The following is a 22,074-nucleotide window of genomic DNA, read 5'->3' as shown; positions in this document are numbered from 1 at the left end:
TGCAGTGCTAACCACTGTGCTTCTGTGCCGCCCATCTTAGTGAGGTTGTGAAAGAAATTATACATTGCAACCTTCTTCTCCTTTTCATTCTCTACATCCTTCAATTTGTTTCTTCCCAATTGTTTTGCGTCTGCACCCAGTTGCTGGCTCTGCTCATTTATTGCCACTGTGAAGCAATTGTCTTTTTTTCCCTTCCTGCTGCTGGCAGTGCCAGGGGGCAGCGCTTGGACATGACCCTCCATCCGGCAGGTTCTGCTCACCAGATCATTGTCATGGGGGGGCCTGTTGTGATTCATGAGGGGGAAATAATATCAGGTGTAGAATATCAGGTGGGAATAGAGGGATACAAACGGATGGTCTAGTTAGGAACACCTGATCGGTGCAGGCTTGGAGGGCCGAAGGGCCTGTTCCTGTGCTGTATTGTTCTTTGTTTCTTTGTGTACGTGCCTGATAATATTTAAAAACATCCAAACAGGGATTCTTGTTACGTCACGGTGTGAGGGGAAACAAACGGAATGGGAAATCCTGCCGACATAAATTGCATTTTGGGACTCCTGTGGGATTTCCTGCTCCTGGAAAATGGGAGCTGAAAATCCCCCTCAAAGAGTCTGCAAAAGAATATAGATAGGTTAAACGAGTAGGCAAAAAAATTGGCAGATGGAGTATAGTGATGTAGGGAAATGTGAGGTTGTTCACTTTGCAGTCTCTCTCCATTTAAAGAGTATTCTGTTTTCCTATTCTTCCTGCCAGAATACTGCTGTACAGAAGGACCTGGGTGTTCATGTGCATGAATCACAAAATGTCAGCATTCAGATACAGCAAGTAATTAGGAATGCAAATGGGATGTTGGCCTTTATACAAGGAGATGGAATAGGGAAATCTTGTTACAACTGGAGAGGGCATTGATGAGACTGCACAAGTACAGCATGCAGTTTTGAATTCTTTACTTGAGGAGGGATATAATTGCTTTAGAAGCAGTTCAGAGAACGTTCACTAGGTTGACTGCTAGGATGAATTTGTCTTATGACGAGAAGTTAAGCAGGTTGTGCCTTAATCAGAGGTTATCTTATTGAAACATAGCATAACATTGAGGGGGCTTAACAGGGCAGACGCTGAGAGGATGTTTCCCCTTGTGGGGAAATCTAGAATTAGGAGGCACAATAGGGGTCTCCCATTTGTGACAAATATGAGGAGCGATTTTTTTTTTTCTCTCAGGATCATTATTCTATGGAATTCTTCTTACTGACTATGTTGAAGGCTCAGTTAAACAGATTTTTGATCTACAAGAGAGTCATGTTCTGGGTCTAGGAAGGAAAGTGGAGTTAAGGCCACAATCAGATCAGCTAGGATCTTGATGGATGGCAGAGCAGGCTTGATGGGCCAAATGGCTTATCCCCGATCTTTACTAAATATTAATTCCATTAAGGTGGTCATTCTCATTAGATTTTTGGTTTCCCATTATTTGTGCTTTTTTTTGTCTTCTGGTGTGAACAGACACAAATATTTGTTTAACAACTCTGCCACTTCTCTTATTCTCCAATATAATTTCTCCTGTCTTGGCCTCTAAGGGACCCCATTTACTTCTACCAACTGCTTCCTTTTTACATACTGTAAAAGCTTTTACAATTTGTCCTCATATTTCTTGCTAGTTTGCTCTCATATTCTGTTTTGTTTCTCTTAATTTTTTCTTCACCTTTTGCTGGTATCTAATCTCTTCCAATCCTCAAGCTCATTATTCTTCTTGGCAACAATACAAGTTCCTTCTTTTCATCTAAATACCATCTTAATCTCTTTATTTAGCTGGACCACTTTTTCCAGTAAGAAGTCTCACAACACCAGGTTAAAGTCCAACAGGTTTATTTGGTAGCAAATACCATAAGCTTTCGGAGCAATGCTCCTTCGTCAGATGGAGTGGTCTCTCCACATCACCACTTTTTCCATGCAGCTTTTCTCAATTTTTGTTTGCCAATTGCCTGGATCTGGTTGGTTAGCTTTGCTCTCCTCCCTGTCCTTCAGTAGTGTAATATGCCGACTGCTTCTGCCCACTGGTTGTCTTTTTCCAGTGATTGTTAAACCCTCCTACCTCAGCACTGAAGAGCTTCTGCCAGGACTCTCACTAGGCCAGAATATCGATCACAATTCTTGTCTCATTCCCATAAAAATCTTTAATGAACAATTAGTCAAGATGACAGCTCTCTGATGAAAAGAGTGCCCTTAAGGTATTAATGATCATCTATATATTGACTGCTCATTAAGCACACTAATTCCACTGTGATCCAGAACACTGTATTTCAGTAGGGTTCCATTTTTGTCATCCTTAGATCTGGAATATTTTGATTGTCATGGAACATTAATAGTCCACCTTTTGCTATGTGATTATCCTTCTGACCAGAAATCTCCATCCCTTTGTAACCACAGATGTTAAAATTCTGTTTGCTTCACAAAATCAAAAAAATCATGTTCACATCGAAGAAATGAAACAAGTGCTGAGAATTTCCACAGATGTTCTCTCCATCTGCTGTCTTAACTTTGATGGAAGATCAGCTGAACTCCTCCAGGGCTGATTTTGGCCACAGCAAGTGTGGCAGAAGAAAACCACGCACTAGCTTCTTGCTGTGCACTTTTTGAAAAAACCTTTCACTAATTTATCACTTAGTAACCATGGGTGGTCAATGGGCTTGAATTTGATCTGTTACCATACCAGCATAAAAGGCAAACATAATGCGGGAGGAGCTATCTAATCATTCCTGCGACATTCCAATATTTTGATAAAACCTCTCTGTATCAGCAGAATTTCATGAAACAGTGAAGACCGAATTGGGGTTGGATGGGGAGGAAATAGGGATCATCACTTTCCCTGAGGACTGAGTTAAAAGGAACAAACTACAAGAGTTTTGAACTCTTGTTGCTTTAGCAATAGTTCAACTATTGTACTACTGGTTACTTACTGCCTGAGTCTTTGTCTTCTGTGTAATTATTGCAATTGTAAATATGTTCATCTATTAGCTTTAGCCTCAACAAAATTTTCTGACAACAGGATATTTGTCTTTTGGGAGTGAACGGGAGATTGTGGTCTACGCAAGTTACAGTGTATGGGTAGCTGTGACTGCTGGGGAATGCATCCTACCCTATTCACATTAAGCAAATTGTCCAACTTTCAGTTCACAAAAGATGCAATTTTGTTTAAAGAAATTCATTTTGCTGTGTTGAGAGAGCTCAGATTATTGCCCCAGTTTGGGGCGAGGGGGAAAAGGGAAAAATAACAACCAGAAAGGGAAAACAGAAAGCCAATAGTGAGCTAAAAATGTCCCGGACAATATTGATCCTTCAATTCATATCACTAAACCTGGTCATCTGAATTTATTTAATTGTTGTTTGTGACATTGCTGAATACAAACTGACTGCTGTGTCCTTATTATTGTAACAGTGACTAACATTCCATGTAGGAAGTCCGTAATCAAAGAAAGAGTTAACCAGTAAAAAGCTGCAAAACGTGATCATCATAGGATAGAAATGTAGGTAGAATTCTATTTTTGAGCATGTGGCACCAGCCTTGAGTCAATGCTTCTGTTGAATTTAAAGCTGATGAAGCATAGCCAAATTAATATTCATCAGCTCAGGCAGATTAATTGTGGTATATTTCTGCAGTTGGCATTTTGCCTTTTTAATTAATTCAGTTGTAGTTCACACCTATTAGCATAAATGATGTCACATGTATAATGGTGCATTTATTTACATATATGTCGGTGGACCTCACGTGGCACTGTTCAAAGACATTGGGCTAGATTACAGTCTTTATTACCTAGATACTAAATGTCATTTGGCAGAATGCAAAACGGAGACTCTAGTGAGGAGAATTGAAGGCCTGCTCCTGAAGCAATGCCAATTTTCTGTCCATTAAACCAAAAATAGGAAATTAAGGTGTGTTCTATTACTGGTGCTGAGTCCTCTCCGAACAGTTTTACTCAATACATCCCCATTCAGGTGGTAAAGTCTACTTCTGTGTGCCTATGGCGACTTTACTGCTCCTTTCCATTCTCGGCCTGTTTCTATAAGCTTTCATTTCTACTGCCAGGTATTAACAGCATGGTAATGACCTCAAAATAGGGTCATTGGCCTTACCACACTATTAACACTAATGATGAGGCTGGCAACTAATTGAAAGAAGCAGTGGGTCTCTTTTAATATACAAATCCGGGACCTAGAATCTTGATCACCAGTTTAGGTCATTACTGGTCAGGGTGTTGTACACGCTAACTTGTTCCATGGGCGATGAAGCAAGTGAGGCCCAGTCAAAGTACGTTTGGAGTTTTTGTTGTTTTGGGGCAAGATAAAGAGAAGGGGCAGGATTAATCCTCCATGTCAAACAAAAATATTGTGGGTTGCAGCTGCACTAGAATCACCCATCCTTCATGATTGTAACCTCCCCACCCCCTGCACCTAGCTTGCTAGCAATCCATGGTTGGTAGGCCTAGACCCAGGAAGCTACATCAGAATTCCTATTGGTGCCAAAGCTCGCTGCCCTGAGGGAAATGAAGTTGGCATCTTAAAATTGTGATGGTTTGTTCACCATTAATAAGTTAGGATGCCAATTCACTCACTCATTTTACCCTACCAAGGTCAAAATTAGCCCCACTCAGTCTTGATGACTCCTACACAGATTACATGTTTTCAAAATCCAATCAATGAGCACTCCCAAAACATTTTTACTCTTTTTACTGTTGCCTATGCCTTTATGCATTATTTTCTTTTCTTCTTACATCTTATATAAATGTCTTGTGTCTAATCTGTGCCTATTAGCTTTAGAGGTCACATTTCCAATTGTCAAAGCTATTTGCAAAAACATAAGACAGGTACATCGTTCTGGTTTCTTCTGATGGACAGCTAAAATTTTACGAGCATCTGTCAATCTATAAACTTCCTTCTCCAATATCAGTTAACCTTTAAATAGGATAATCCAGGCCTGTATTTCATCCTATTCAGGGTGGCACAGTGGTTAGCACTGCTGCCTCATAGCCCCAGGGACCCAGGTTCAATTCCGGCCTCGGGTCACTGTCTGTATGGAGTTTGCACAGTCTCCCAGTGTCTGCGTGGATTTCCTCCTATAGTCCAAAGATGTGTGCGTTAGGTTGATTGGTCATGCTAAGTTAACCCTAGTGGCAGTGGAATTAGCAGGGTAAATGTGTAGGGTTACGGGAATAGGGCCTGGGTGGGATTGTAGTCAGCGCAGACTCGATGGGCCAAATGGCCTCTTTCTGCACAGTAGGGATTTTATAATTCTATTAAATACAAGCAATGGCATGGGGGATCCACAAGTATGCGTTTGTGCAATATATACATTTATACACACATGATAGAATTATTCATTTTGGATGGGATTTACTGTACAACCCACTATATGTCTCGCGGCAGTGGAGGCAGCCTGCCGTTGGCCGGTGGCGGGATCTTCTGGTCCCTCGGTTGTCAATGGGGTTTCCCATTGAATGCACCTCTCACTGCTGGGAAACCCAAGGCAGGGGTGCGCCATCGACAGAACCAGAAGATCCCACCAGTGTGAATGGCCGGAAAATTCTGACCATTCTAACAGCATTGAAGAAGGTTTAGAGCTATCCTCTTAGCCCTATTCACCTGCCCTCTCCCTTTCCTCTTTTACATTTGGTTTATCAAATATTTATCTATTTCTCTTTTAAAAATTACGTATTCAACTTGCATCACAATTTCTGTCCGTCACTCCATATGTTAGCCCCTAGCATAAAAAGCTCCCCTAATCTAGGAGTGAAAACCACTTGAGTTTTCCTTTTTTTGCACCACAATCTCTCTTGACTTTGGGGAATTTGAGACAATGGCCGGAACTCTACCACCTTGCCCGCCACAGAATCGGAATGGGTGAGGGTCTGACAACGGAAATCTCCGTTGACCTCGGCGGAAATTTCTGGTCTCGCCCGAGCAAGGCTGTAAAATCCCGCCCAATATGTCAAAGGATTAAGGAATTTGATGGATTAGATACAGATAAATTATTTCCTCTGGTGGAGAATTCCGAACAGGAATATAACTTAAAATTAGAGCTAGGCCATTTAGGAGTGAAATCAGAAAGCAATGGTTTGTCAAGAGCTGGAAACTGGAACTCAGCCCCCAATAAATGGTTCTATGAAGAGACAGTGGATGCTGGGTCTATGAAATTTTCAGGTCTGAAATTGAATTTTGTCAGGATCTGAGGATCCTCTGGCCCTCTGGGTGCTCTGGTTTCCTTCCACAGTCCGAAAAACATGCTGGCAAAATGCATTGGCCACGCTAAATTCTCCTTCAATGTACCCGAACAGGTGCCGGAGTATGGTGACTAGGGGATTTTCACAGTAATTTAATTGCAGTGTTAAAGTAAGTCTACTTGTGACACTAATACATAAACTAAACTTTTTTAAAAAATTGCTACAAAAGTGGGTTAACAGAGTTGAGGTACAGGCCAGCCAGGGTCTAAATAAATGAAGGATAGACTCGAGGCATTGAATGGCCTATTTCTTTTATATGTTCTTTAACTTATAGTGAAGAATAAAAATGACTTGAATTTTATTTTAGCAAATCCTAAAATTATGAATGTTTGTTCCAGTTTTAACAGCACCTCAAGGAATATAGTTACAAAGCAGTAACTATAATTATGATAAAGAATTACTGAATGTGTCTTTAACATCCAAGTTATCAAGGAACATTTGTTGTGGAAAACGTGGAATGGAATATTGTAACGGATCAGTGAAGGAGAAATGTGATATTTCTACATTTTTGCTGTCAGGATATCTGGATTAGGACATGGCTATTGTACATTACTGTCTGAAAACTGTCGTTTCTAACAATGGAGTTCCAACAAATTAGCGTGTCCAGGAGTGATTTAAGATCCTGCAGGATGACATAACTCAGCTCAAGCTGAAAAGCAGTGTTGGAAATTGACTTGGTCATATTGTTAAAATGAGCGCATCAATCTTCAGAATTCTTGACCTTTGGAGCCAATTATCAGTTACCTTCCTTAACATGGTTAAAATATTTAAAATTAATAGCAGGATCAGGGGAGTAGTTGGTGTAAAAGAAGAGAAGTATTTTAAACATCAGTTTTTAAAGAAAATAAAGACTAGATTAGGGCCCTGTTTTTGTCCCCGGATTGGGCGTGCAGTCCAGGGGGATTTCCTGGCTCGATGATCCCAACCTTTAAAAATGTGCATCTGCAGGTTGGATTTTTGGTCATGGAGGGGGGCAGGCTGTAATAGGAGTCGGGGCAGATGATCCTGGGACATGTGTGGAGGCTGCTGGGTGCAGAAGTGGGCTGGATGGAAGGCTTTCCTCCAAGCACCAACACTGTTTAAATAAATAAAAGATTAAAACAAAAAATCTCTCCAGCCCTCATCCCTCACCTCTCAACACACAGACCCTATGCCCTACTCATGCCAACATATACGAACTCGTGCTCCTCCACTCATCCCCATGTCCCTTCATGCCAACCTAGCCTTCTAGCCATCGCCATGACCCTGCATGCCAACCCATCTGCCTCCACCCCTTGCATGTCAACTTATGTGGTAGTCTTGGGCACTTCCTTGATAGCTGTGACATTTCCTTGATATTTCTTTGACAGCTTGTCAGTTCCAGTGATTTGTGCATAATGCCCGAGTGGCAGTTAATTTGGCAAGTATTGCCAAAAAGAGGCAATGTAAGGCTCTGAGACCCCCGTCACCTCCATAAAATATCACCCTTGGATTGAGACTGCCACGTGTGTTGAGGGAATAAGCTTCAGTGCTGACTGACATGGCAATAGAGTCATAGGGTGGTATTTTACCATTTTTTTGTCGAAGTGCTGGGCGGACTTGAAACTGGGAGAATTTCAGATCCTTCTTTTGAGTGTTTTTTTAGGCCCCCCATACGCGCACTGCCTGCAAAATTCTGAGCAAGCCTGTTGCTCGCTGCAGAAGCCTGTGGGCGGGGCTTAATGCGCCCAAAAGCCTGCAGAGGGAGGTAGTGCGAATGTGCAGGCCTCTGATGCTGCACATGCACATTAGCAGTTGCAGGGGTCTGACAGATGAAGAGAAAGCTGTCAGGCCCCTGGTAGTGCAGGCAGCCTGAAGCAGCTCCCCTCCACATCCCCCCGCCCCCCCCCCCCCCCCCGCCCCCGGTGCAATTGCAAACCCCCTCTCCCTCCCTCCATCCACCGATCGCTGCAAAATGGCAGCGGGCTCCCTCCCCCCAACATCCCCTCTTTAGTCCTCCCCACTGGCCCCTTCCCCCATTAGCCCCACCCCTGGCACTGCCTGGTGGGCACTGCCCAAGTGCCAAGGTGGCACTGCCAATCTGGTACTGTCCACTGCCCAAAAATGGACACAACGCGATGGTAAAATCGTCCCTATAGAGTCAAACAGGGCAGAAAAGGTCCTTCAGCCCATCCAGTGTGCTGTGACTATAGCTACTACTAAAGTCAAACACTTGTCCCATATCTGTGAATGCTATGATATTTCAAGTGCACATCCAAATTTTTTTTAAAGCTTGTAAGGTTTCTGGCCTCCACTATCTTCTCAGGCAGTGCATTCCAGATTCTCCCCATCCTCTGATTTTGTTTTTTCAGATCCCCTGCCCCTCACTCAACTATGCCCCCTTGTGATTGACCCCTGAACCGAGGGGAGCAACTGCTTCTTATTTACCGTGTCCATACCCCTCAATCTTATACACCTCAATCATGTCCCCTCTCAGCCTTCTCTGCTGTAAAGAAAACAATCCAAGCCAATATCTCCTTCTAGCTCAAATGCTCCATCCCAGGCAACATCCTGGTGAATCTCCTCTGTATCCCCTCTAGTGCAGTCACATCCTTCCTATAGTGAGGTGACCAGAACTGCACACACTACTCCATCTGTGGTCTAACCAACATCTGTACAGCTCCAACAAAACCTCCTTGCTCTTACTCTATGCCACAACTGATAAAAGCAAGTGTCCCATATACCTTCTTAACAACTCTAATTACCTGCTCGGCTGCCTTCAGGGATCTGTGAATAAGTACCCTAAAGCTATTTGTTCCTCTGAGCTTCCTAGTGTCATGTCATTCATTAACTACTCCCATGCCTTGTTACTTCCAAAGTGCATCACCTCTCACTTATCAGAGTTAAATAACATCTGCCACTGCTCTGCCTGTCTGACCAACCCATCTATATAATCGTGTAACCTATGACCTCCTTCACTATCAACCAGTCTACCAATCTCGGTGTCATCTGCAAAGTTGCTTATCATTCCTCCCCATATTGTCATCTATATCATTTTATATATATATATTATATAAAGGGACCCAGCACTGAACCTTGTAGTATGCCACTGGATACTGGTCTCCAGTCACTCAAACAGCCTTCTACCATCACCTTTTGTGTTCTATTACTAAGTCAGTTTCAGATCCATCTCACCAAATTTCCCTGAATTTCATGTGCTTCAACATTCTCAATCAGTTTCCCATGTTAGAACTTATCAAAGGCTTTGCGAAAATCCATATAAACTACACCAACTGCACTTCCCTTATCTACAAACCTGATGCCATTTTCAAAATATTCTATCAAATTTTGTTAGACATGACCTCCCTCTGACAAAGCCATGTTGCCTATCCCGGCAGCATGTCAGAAAAATCTTCACAGGCACCAGGAAGACACTACATAAAATTGGAAGGTTTGCAGAAATACAAGAGGACTTCAGAGGGGCTCCAGAAGTAACAGAGTCAATTCAGGTTTTGATATAGAATAAAGTAATATATTTGGGTAGGGTATATAAGCAATCGTCATTGTTTTATCATTTAATTTCACAAAATATTGCAAGTAAAATTATAATCCAAATTCTTCTGTAGCAGTTTGAACTAAATCCTCAATGATGAGCAAATCTAAAGGCATTTTTACAAAAACAGAATGTTTGTCCAGCTGGCCTTGTGTAAATTATTAAATAAAATAGCCACCAGCCTTTTAATTTTAAAATGACAGCAGTGTCATTAGTTGCCTGGAACAGCATTACGTTTCCCTCTGATCTGGGTTTAACTTAGATACTTCATACCAATTCCTTTATCTGTTCCAAAGTAAATCGTTATTGTTACTGCTTAATTTAAGTATTCTTTTGTTGGCTGTGTACGAGTTTTTGTGAAACTTGTGTAACTTCACAAAATTATACTGTTGCTGGTATAGGTGAAGCAACTTTATTGTTGTCAGCCATGGTTTAATTGGAAGTACTCTCGTCTCTGAGCCAGAAGGTTATGACTTCAAGGCCAATGCTCTTGTGCGGTAGTGAGCTGGTGTTCTGCTATCTTTTGAATGAGATATTAAACTCCTCAGGCAGATATCCCTTGAGATTATTCTGAGGAAAAGTAGGGGAGTTATCCTCCATGTTCAAGCCAGTGTTTATCCCTCAATCAGCATCACAATACCTGGTCATCATTACACTGCTGTTTATGGGAGCTTGCTGTGCACAAATTCACTGCTCCCTTCTCTACGTTATGACAGTGACTTAACTTCAAAGAATTCAATTGGTTGTAAGGCACTTTGGAATGTCCTAAGGTCATGAAAGGTGACAAATGCAATTCTTTCTTTTCCATTCATCCAGATTGTAATCTTCATTTATTGACCTTGTTTGTGATTTTATCTTCAAAGTCAAATATGGTTTATAAACATGAATCTCTTGGTTGAAATTCTGAGATTACCTTTGAGAAGGACTATTGTCTTTTGAGTCTTTCGTTAGTTTCAAAATGGGCTTCACATTGAAGAAGAAACTGAGTGCATTGTAATACATGTTTTGAAATATGTCTTTTGTAGTATTGGCACCAATATTGTTGTTTCAGTAGATATGTAGTGTGATCCCAAACTCTTCGTTTCTCTGACTTTGACCCAGACATTTAAAATTATAGTCCACCCACTGCTCCAGTTGTTCTACCTCTGTCCTCATCCAAACTCTGGCTTCTAATTCTTGGCCCCTCTACTTTTCTATACAAGCCTTGTGACCCATTCTCTTAGGAGTTGGCAGAGCTAACTAAAAAAGCAAAATACTGGGAATGCTGAAAATCTGAATAAAAACAGGAAATGCCGGAGATATTCAGATCTGGCAACATCTGTGGAGAGAGGAACAGAATTAGCATTTCAGATCAAGGTCTTTTCTTCAGGACAGTTTCTCTCCCCATAGATGTTGCCAGATCTGCTGAGTATATCCAGCATTTTCTGTTTTCGTTCCCGCCTACCCAAGTCTTTCCTAACACATTGTCAATTTAAATTTTACCCAGTGAGATTTATATTAATATCCTCATTACTACTTTCCCATCTGAGACCTGGAGCCCACACAAATGAGGGCATCTAGACTAAGTGAGAGAGCAGCAAAAAATTAGTTTAAGGAAAAGGAACAGTAAAAGAGTCTCAGGAAAGGATCCGAAGGGAAGACAACAATGAGAAGAGATCGATCAGCAAAAACTGAGATCAGAATGCAGGGAGAGAATGACAAAGGAGAGAGCATAAGAGTGACAAAAAGTAGGGTATGACATCAGGGAGAGAAATGTGCTGAATAATGGATTATGGGGAGAAAAAGGAGGACAATTTGAAAGAGAGATCCTCATATATCAGTGACAAAGATCCAAAAGAAAATGAACCAAGGTAAGAGATTATGCAAAGTGATCAGGTGAGGGATCCAGAGACCAGGAATACATAGGAGCACGAGACCATATTTAAAATAATCCTGATTTGCACTTCGCTATAATAGTAAATGCGATCATTTTATTTTTGGCAAACCTCAATGATCCTAATATCAAACCAATAATGGTGTTCATCAAATCACTCAAAAACATCTCAAATTACTTTCATGTACATTGACTTCTATTATGAAAGCAAACAAACATATTATGTGGGGCGCTCTGCTGTGTATAACTGCAGTTCAGATGGTTGAGACAGGGGATAATGAGTGAAATTGATGATTGAATGTAAATTTTCTTTCCATTTTGGCACCAATTCGAGGTTAACCAAAAATAAAATCAGTAACTCATAACTCTCAGGAATAGCCTGACATCACTTTTTTGGGTAAGATTATTTGAGGGTGCAGGCCTCCTTTTAGGGATTTCAGCATGAATAATGAAGTGCCCTCACACAACAGGACTGAGATGGCAACCTAGATTGTGTGATCATTTCCTCAAATGGACGTGAATCCACATCCCACTGACTCTCACGCAGCCAAAACTTAAGAAATTTATAAAAAACACTTAGAAATAATAATACTCAGCAGCAGATGATGGGACTATGTAATGCAGGAAGGTTCATGTGTGTTAGTCCCTCTCTGCAGTTTAATGTAATTTTGAATACCTTCAATATCACGTTGTTCAGATCAATACCAATGCAGTTTCTAGATCCATTTCCAAAACAGCACAGAAGTTTTTCTTGACCAGCATTTCTGCAAAATAAAATTATAAATATTTTATATTTCACCAGTTTTGTACAATTTAACTTAATTTTCAGCATAAAGTCAGCAACCCTTTTTTAGATTGTCTGGGAGTCTCCAGGAATTCAAAATTAATCCTATGCAGGAGAAAAATCATTCAGGCATTTAAAAAAAAAAATTGGAAATGGGGAAATAAAGTTTGACTTTAAGAATCAAGAATTATTCAAAGTTTGTTTGCTTCCCAATTGATAGGGGAAAGCATTGCACCATTGACTTGCTCAGTGACCAATGACAGGAGCATTGAGGTGAGTCATGTGATGAAACTTCCCAGAATACATCTAATCAGAATTTTACAACTTTATTTCAGCAGCATGTACAGCAAAATCCATTTTGAACAGATTATATTCTCTGGGGAATATGGTGGTAACTCGGACAGGGATGGTATTGAGATCTGCCATTTATAGTTCCTCAGTGGCTTTTGATCTCCATATCCGAAAAGCCAACATCTGCTTGTGTAGGCTAAGCTCTTTATCAGGAACTCAGATTAGTAAAGTTTACTCTGACATCTGCCTTTAAGTAAAAATCATGTTCAGTTATATAACACCCATCATGATATGAGGGTGTTTTAAAGTGCTTTACAGTTAACTACTGTTAAGTAATGTAGTCAAGTGTGTTTTGAAAATCCTCACAATTTGCATTCATTTAATGTCTAATCTCAGACACATTACCTCAAACGGTAGCTCTCCCTCCAGTGCTGCACTGACCTATCAGTCAAATAATCTGCTCGTTTTTCAACAGAGTAGAACTTAGTCCACAAAGTTCTGGGACAGAAGATTGTGGGTTCGAAGTAATAGGATTATTTCTAACCATTCACTCTCTTTTTTAGGTTGTAATGATACTGTTGTAATGATAGCCAATATTCACATAGCAAACTCCCACAGCAGCAATGAAAATATGGCCAGATAATCTATTTTTTTAGGGTACTGGTTGAGGGATAAATGATGAAAGCTATGACACCAGGGAGACGCCTCTCAATGCCAAGGGCTCTTCTACATCCAGCCGGAAAGGCAGACACAACTTTGGTTTAATGCCTTGTTTGAAAGCAAGATAGTGACACCATTATTCCTAACCAGAATGAAAACGATTGCATAATTTCCCCCACCAACCATGCTTGGAGACCCTAAAGCAGTGACTAAGATTGATTTTTGCACATTTAGAAGTTTGCTGGAGAAATCACCCAAGTGATGAAAATGATTGTTTTTGTCCTGAAGATATAAAACATACTGGTATACTGTCAACTTTAATCCAGGCAGGAAGATAGCATGGGACAACTATGTCTTTGGTGTTATGCTGCAATTACACAATCATGAGTTCTTCAAACTGTCTCCCACTCATCTCAATAGTTGGTCTGATAAAGTATATTTGATCACAGCAACACACTACAAGATGCGGACCACACTTCAAGATGCAGAGGAAATTGAGGGGCCTGATTTCTGTATTTCCGACTAATAGGTGCTAATTGTATCCTGCTGACTGGAATTTCAAATTAATTTACGGGAAGGAAGAGGATGATTAACCAATGGCTTACTCCAGCACTGCTTGATTGGGCTTTCAAACTGTCCTGTTTACTTCTCATAGAAAGGCTAATGATAGATGATGGGGCTGCTACTGTTTTATACTGCTTGGATGATATGATCAGTCATTCATGTCGCTTTCAGCAATTGCTGCTTCCACCTGGCACTCACTCGCTGCGATTACAAGTGATTGAACAACTTTCCTCTATGCTGTGACAGATTTCAGATGGCTGAGACAGGGGATAATGAGTGAAATTGATGATTGAATGTAAATTTTGTTTCCATTTTGGCACCAATCCATGAGGTTAACCAAAAATAAAATCAGGCAGTAACTCCTAACTCTCAACTTCCAAACTGAACCGCAGTTATCAATATTTCCCAATGAACCAGGAGAGAGCCTTCAATAAAGTACAAAATGAGGTGAGCTCACATTGTAGAGCAGGAAATAGCTTTTACACATCAAAGCAAAACTGCACAAACTAAGAAGCATAAATCTTTCACAGAACACTGGCTTTGTCAATACTAGGACACAAGCAATGTATAGTAATATTTTAGGAACACTTATCAACTCAAAACATGCCCTCTACTAAAGAAGAGAAGATGCAGGGACACGACTGAAAGACATAATTAGAGTGGGAAGAGGCTTATATGTAGTACAAACAGCAACATACACCAGTTGGAGCAGGTGGTCAGTTTCTGTGCTGTAGATTCAATGGCCAGGAATTCCTGCGCCTGTTTGTGTCAGGCGGGTTTGGCAGCAGGAATGGAAAATATCATGAAGGCCAAAGTCATGTTTCACAACGACATCAAACCAGGAAGTGATTATCCCCTCCCCCTTCAGCAATGGGCCATGATTCCGGATGTTCTCAATTCTTTGGGAACATTATGTGCGCAGTGGGTAATGGGGAACCTGTGGATGTGGTGTATCTGCATTTCCAGAAGGCATTTGACAAGGTGCCTCACCAAAGCCTGCTGCATAAGATAAAGGTGCACGGTGTTACAGGTAATGTATTAGTATGGATAGAGGAATCGTTAACTAACAGAAAGCAAAGAGTGGGGGTAAATGGTGTTTTTCTGGTTGGTGATTAGTGGTTAGTGGTGTGCCTCAGGGATCAGTGTTGGGACCGCAATTGTTTACGATTTACATAGATGATTTGGAGTTGGGGACCAAGTGTAGTGTGTCAAAATTTGCAGATAATACTAAGATGAGTGGCAGAGCAAAGTGTGCGGAGGACACAAAGTCTGCAAAGGGATATAGATAATCTAAGTGAGTGGGCGAGGGTCTGGCAGATGGAATACAATGTTGGTAAATGTGAGGTCATCCATTTTGGTAGGAATAGCAGCAAAATGGACTATTATTTAAATGATAAAAAACTGCAGCATGCTGCTGTGCAGAGGGACCTGGGTGTCATTGTGCATGAATCACAAAAAGTTGGTTTGCAGGGGCAGCAGGTAATTAAGAAGGCAAATTAAATTTTGTCCTTCATTGCTAGAGGGATGGAGTTTAAAAACAGCTAGGTTATGTCGCAGCTGTATATGGTGCTGGTGAGGCCAGACCTGGAGTACTGTGTACTTTGGTCTCCTTACTTGAGAAAGGATAAACTGGCACTGGAGGGAGTGCAGAGGAGATTCACTAGGTTGATTCTGGATTTGAGAGGGTTGGCTATGAGGTAAGACCGAGTAGACTTCGGCTATACTCATTGGAATTCAGAAGAATGAGGGGAGATCTTATAGAAACATAAAAGATTATGAAGGGAATAGATAAGGTATAAGCTAGTTTAACTGGCAGGTGAAACTAGAACTAGGGGGCATGGCCTCAAAATAAGAGGGAGATGATTTAGGACTGGGTTGAGGAGGAACTTCTTCATTCAAAGGTTGTGAATCTGTGGAATTCCCTGCCCAGTGAAGCAGCTGAGGCTATCTCATTGAATATTTTTAAGGCAAGGTTAGATAAAGCTTTGAACAGTAAAGGAATTATGGGTTATGGTGAGCAGGCAGGTAAGTGGAGTTGAGTCCATGAAAAATCAGCCATGACCTTATTGAATGGTGAAGCAGGCTCGAGGGGCCAGATGCCCTACACCTGCTTCTAGTTCTTCTGTTCAATGGTGCGAATCTCATTACAATACATTTGCATATAATTATGATGCCCATACATTGGAATCACTCCCCCCCCCCCCCCCCAACTCAGCTCAAAAAAATTCATCCACAGCAGCGTAATGTCAGAACTGGTCTCAGAAGCATGCAGCTGGCGAGCAGTTACCAGAGGCTGCCCATCAGCAATGCCCTATGGAACCTGTGACTTCAAGTTATTTCTAAGTCCAAAGATGTGCAGGTTAGGTTGATTGGCCAGGTTAAAAATTGCCCCTTAGAATCCTGAGATGCATAGGTTAGAGGGAATAGCAGGTAAATATGTGGGGGTAGGGCCTGGGTGGGATTGTGGTCGGTGCAGACTGTAGGGTTTCTATGATTTCTCAGACTATATAGCAAAGAAAGTTGCCATTGGTGGCTTCAATGCCACCTTTCCCACCAGACATCAGCCTTTGCCAATATTGGAGAAAATCATGGCCAGTGTGTGAATCTTAATGCCCTTTCCCATAGAATCATAGAAACCCTACAGTGTAGAAAGAGGCCATTCGGCCCATCGAGTCTACACCGACCACAATCCCACCCAGGCCCTACCCCCATATCCACCCGCTAATCCCTCTAACCTACGCATCTCAAGACACTAAGGGGCAATTTTAGCATGGCCAATCAACCTAACCCGCACATCTTTGGACTGTGGGAGGAAACCGGAGCACCCGGAGGAAACCCACGCAGACACGAGGAGAATGTGCAAACTCCACACAGACAGTGACCCAAGCCGGGAATCGAACCCAGGTCCCTGGAGCTGTGAAGCAGCAGTGCTAACCACTGTGCTACCATGCCGTGAGTTTGGTGTTGGGTGCAGAATTTAATCAGGCAGGTGGGGTCCCCACTGTTATCCAGTCAGTCCATGGTGAAAAGCCCAGGGCTCTGTGCTAACTGAGGCTCTAAGTATGAGGACCTCATCCCACCACCAATGGCATTAACCTAGTGGCAGGCAGTGGGTTTGCCATGCAGGGAGCATGACAAGTAAATCTATACTTGCTTGCAGACTCCAGTGGGGGTGAGGGAGGGGGGACAATGGGGGGCTTCCCTCATTCAAAGGCACTTTGTGTCTGATCTAGGGACCTGGCATTGGGAAGGGTTGGGTGCCCTGTCATGAGAGCCTGTGGCCTAGGATCCATCAACAATCCTAGGCCTCAGGTGGATGTAGTACCAGCAGAAGCATTGTTCCTTGGTGGCACTACCATTCAATACAGCTGCTAACCGCTGATTGGCCAGTAGCTCTTGGCAGACAGGATTTCTGCCTCTGGAATCCTTGATTCTGGGAAGGTCCACCTCGGTCCAGTTAAGTGCTGAAGTAAAACTTAATGCAGTGGGCCAGCTCCAAAAGAGGTAATGCTGGGTTCCTGCCAGCTCTCCAACTGGCAGACAAGTCTCCCATCACCTCCAGCCTTATAATTCTACATGATTAAATGTAATGAACGATTCTATGTCAAAGTTATTTTCTTTGACACAATGGGTTGGATATCCATCTCATGGAAACATGAATTGACTCGCAAAATGTCTAATTTCTTCTACAAGAAAAGCAATTTTCATATACCTTTCTGACTCCATGCCCCTTTGTGGCCTTTTTGTGGGTTCGGAGGGCCTTGAATGCAAAACACAAACACACATCTCTTCCGAGGTCGGAGTCCCCATTGTGAGGACCACACGAAAATTGCATTTCCTCCTGCACACTATTTTCATTGTGCTGTTGTGGGCCATCTTGCATAGTTTGTGACCACAGAGAAGTCTGCTGAGGAACATGGGAAGGCTGAGGAGTGACATGATTGAGGTATACAAAATTGTGAGGGGTAGAGATAGAGTAGACAGGAGGAACCAGTTTCCCTTGGCAGAGAGTTCAAAAACCAAGGGTTATAGATTCAAGCTAAGTGGCAGAAGGAATAGAGGGGACATGCAGAGGGTGGTGGGTATCTGGAATTCACTGCCTGAGTTGGTGGTGGAGGTAGAGAACCTAAACTCTTTCTGTGGGGCTATGGGCTGTGTGAAGGAAGATGCGATTAGAATGGACACTTGGATGTCTTTGGTCAGCATAGGTAAGATGGGATAAATGGCCCCCTTCTGTACTGTATAATTTCTATGGTTCTATGGAGTCAGGAACATTCTGACAGGTAAGTGAAAAATGTTTTGACATCTACAAATGTCACTATTAGATGCTATATTTTAGTGTAGGTGTGTTTTAATGCAGTGATTAATTATAGGACTCGGTCTTTCACAAGTTATGTACTGTTACATTGACCAGCATTGTTTAAGCATTGACATGCATTACAGTACTTTTTCTTTGGAGAAAAATGTAAACCTTAATGTTTGTTACTGTGATGTAAATGCACAGACAGCTCTGACATTTAGAACTTTCAACAGCAGTTTTGTTATCAAAAATTCTAAGCACCTGCTCTCCTCTGATAGGTAATCTGCTATAAAGTGAAAGAAAACTGGAAATGTAACACCATCTGCTCTCAATTTTTGATTTGATTTATTATCACGTATTAGTATACAGTGAAAAGTATTGTTTCTTACGCACTATACAGAAAACGTATACCATTCATAGAGAAGGAGAGAGAGCAGAATGTAGTGTTACGGTCACAGCTAGGATGTAGAGAAAGATCAAGTTATTGCAAGATAGTTCCATTCAAAAGTCTGATGGCAGCAGGGAAGAAGCTGTTCTTGAGTCGGTTGGTACGTGTCCTCAGACTCTTGTATCTTTTTCCCGATGGAAGAAGGTAGAAGAAAGCATGTCCAGGGTGCGTGGGGTCCTTGATTACACTGGCTGCTTTTCCAAGGTAGCGGGAAGTATACAAAGAACAGTACAGCACAGGAACAGGCCCTTCGGCCCTCCAAGCCCGTGCCGCTCCCTGGTCCAAACTAGACCATTCTTTTGTATCCCTCCATTCCCACTCCGTTCATATGGCTGTCCAGATAAGTCTTAAACGTTCCCAGTGTGTCCGCCTCCACCACCTTGCCTGGCAGCGCATTCCAGGCCCCCACCACCCTCTGTGTAAAATACGTCCTTCTGATATCTGTGTTAAACCTCTCCCCCTTCACCTTGAACCTATGACCCCTCGTGAACGTCACCACCGACCTGGAGAAAAGCTTCCCACCGTTCACCCTATCTATGCCTTTCATAATTTTATACACCTCTATTAAGTCTCCCCTCATCCTCCGTCTTTCCAGGGAGAACAACCCCAGTTTACCCAATCTCTCCTCATAACTAAGCCCCTCCATACCAGGCAACATCCTGGTAAACCTCCTCTGTACTCTCTCCAAAGCCTCCACGTCCTTCTGGTAGTGTGGCGACCAGAACTGGGCGCAGTATTCCAAATGCGGCCGAACCAACGTTCTATACATCTGCAACATCAGACCCCAACTTTTATACTCTATGCCCCGTCCTATAAAGGCAAGCATGCCATATGCCTTCTTCACCACCTTCTCCACCTGTGACGTCACCTTCAAGGATCTGTGGACTTGCACACCCAGGTCCCTCTGCGTATCTACACCCTTTATGGTTCTGCCATTTATTGTATAGCTCCTCCCTACATTATTTCTACCAAAATGCATCACTTCGCGGATTGAACTCCATCTGCCATTTCTTTGCCCAAATTTCCAGCCTATCTATATCCTTCTGTAGCTTCTGACAATGCTCCTCACTATCTGCAAGTCCTGCCAATTTTGTGTCGTCCGCAAACTTACTGATCACCCCAGTTACACCTTCTTCCAGACCGTTTATATAAATCACAAACAGCAGATGTCCCAATACAGAGCCCTGCAGAACACCACTAGTCACAGGCCTCCAGCCGGAAAAAGACCCTTCCACTACCACCCTCTGTCTTCTGTGACCAAGCCAGTTATCCACCCATCTAGCCACCTCCCCCTTTATCCCCGTATAGTTAGAGTCAATGGATGGGAGGCTGGTTTGCATGATGGGCTGGGCTTCGTTCACGAGCCTTTGTAGTTTTTTTGTGGTCTTGGATAGAGCAGGAGCCATACCAAGCTGTGATACAACTAGAAAAAATGCTTTCTATGGTGCATCTGTAAAGGTTGGTGAGAGTCATAGCGGACATGCCAAATTTCCTTAGCCTCCTGAGAAAGTAGGGGCGCTGGTGGGTTTTCCTAACTATAGCGTTGGCATGGAGGGACAAGGACAGGTTGTTGGTGATCTGGACACCTAGAAACTTGAGGCTCTTGACCATCTCCATTTTGTCCTCTCTGATGTTGACAGGGGCATGTCCTCCAATACACTTCCTGAAGTCGATGACCATCTTCTTCGTTTTGTTGACATCAGATCGTCGTCACATCAGTTTCTCTATCTCATTCCTGTACTCTGTCTTATCATTGTTTGAGATCAGACCCACTACGGTGGTGTCAGCAGCAAACTTGAAAATCAAGTTGGATGGGAATTTGGCTACACAGTCATAGGTGTATAAGAAGCGCAGAACATAGCCTTGTGAGGCACCGGTGTTGAGGATGATCTTGGAGGAGGTGTTGTTGCTTATCCTTACTGATTGCGGTCTGTGGGTTAGGAGGTCTTGGATCCAGTCTTTTGACATCTCTGATAGATCTCCATAGATCATATCTGGATTTCTTGTATAGGTCAGGGTCGCCTGACTTGAACACCTCAGACCTGGACTTCAGCAAGCAGTGGATATCCCTGTTCATCCATGGTTTCCGGTTGGGGAACACACGGATTTGCTTCTTTGGCACACAGTCTTCCACACACTTACTAATGAATTCAGTTACTGTAGTGGCGTATTCGTTCAGGCTGGTCGCAGAGTTTTTAAATATGGCTGGTCAATATTTCAGGCTGTTAGCTAATGTTTTGATAACTAAGTATTTATAATAGCTACAGCTAAGTTCCAAAAACTATTAATGGTTTGAGCTCAGCAGGTGTTCTATTAATACAGCTGCTCAGGCAAATTATGAAGGTTTTAAAGAGGCTTTGATAACACAATCCATCTTTGATTTGGTTTCTGGCTACATGGTTATTTGTTAACACAACTTAATGGACATTTGAGAGATTTTTTTCTGCAGGAGTTGAGTTATTTTCTTTGCAATGTCACTGATAGTTTATTGAATGAGTTTTATATTAGATTGTCACATGTTCATTTTTTTACATTTAAAATAATTCCCATTGCTACGATATGAATGTACATAGTAGATACTGGATGAATGGCTATGGAAGATACATGGGGGCATAGAGGAGCATTGCAGTGGGGTGAGGGAGGCTTAGGGGACTTTGTTGGGAGCTGGGCTGCTGTCACAGACAATTGAGATTAGCCTTCCATCAGACTAGCTATATGCCCGCACTCATAGAAATCATAGAAACCCTACAGTGCAGAAGGAGGCCATTCGGCCCATCGAGTCTGCACCGACCACAATCCCACCCAGGCCCTACCCCCACATATTTACCCGCTAATCCCTCTAACCTACGCATCCCAGGATTCTAAGGGGCAATTTTTAACCTGGCCAATCAACCTAACCCGCACATCTTTGGCTGTGGGAGGAAACCCACGCAGACACGAGGAGAATGTGCAAACTCCACACAGACAGTGACCCGAGCCGGGAATCGAACCCGGGACCCTGGAGCTGTGAAGCAGCAGCGCTAACCACTGTGCTATCGTGCCGCCCCACTCCTCCCACTTTAAACTGCAGTTTGCAAACTGTGTATTGCACACTACCCTTGTGGGCAAAAATAAAAATCTCAGTCAGACGTGAGTTGGGTGTGCATTTGCAAAAAGGCCCAATATGCCTTTTGCAAGTCCATGATGATAACGGGGCCAATTTGTTTATTTATTTTAAAACAAATGGGTGTCCACTATTTATGACAGTTTTATTGTAGGGTTACCTTAAATGCTCTTGACATTCATTGGTGACAGTATGAGAGCCAATTTAATTTTTAACTAATGCCAGTGATGACCGTATGTAGTAGCTCCTTGGCTGGCAAGGCAATAAATGTTAC

The 22,074-nt window shown here is 42.5% G+C and overlaps 1 protein-coding gene across 8 annotated transcripts in view; it reads right to left on the bottom strand.

The window, feature by feature from the left end:
- LOC144494813 (uncharacterized) overlaps window positions 1-22,074 on the bottom strand; it is a 146,751-nt gene that overhangs the window by 6,865 nt on the left and 117,812 nt on the right. For all 8 annotated transcript variants that reach the window (XM_078214186.1, XM_078214188.1, XM_078214192.1 and 5 more), the window contains one exon: window positions 12,327-12,414. In XM_078214186.1, the coding sequence (XP_078070312.1) occupies window positions 12,327-12,414 (88 nt within the window). The remainder of the gene's footprint in view (window positions 1-12,326; window positions 12,415-22,074) is intronic.

The sequence above is a fragment of the Mustelus asterias genome, chromosome 6, assembly GCF_964213995.1.
Source record: "Mustelus asterias chromosome 6, sMusAst1.hap1.1, whole genome shotgun sequence".
NCBI classification, from domain to species: Eukaryota; Metazoa; Chordata; class Chondrichthyes; order Carcharhiniformes; family Triakidae; genus Mustelus; species Mustelus asterias.
The sequence above is the reverse complement of the archived record's forward strand: the minus strand, read 5'-3'. Positions and strand labels throughout refer to the sequence as shown.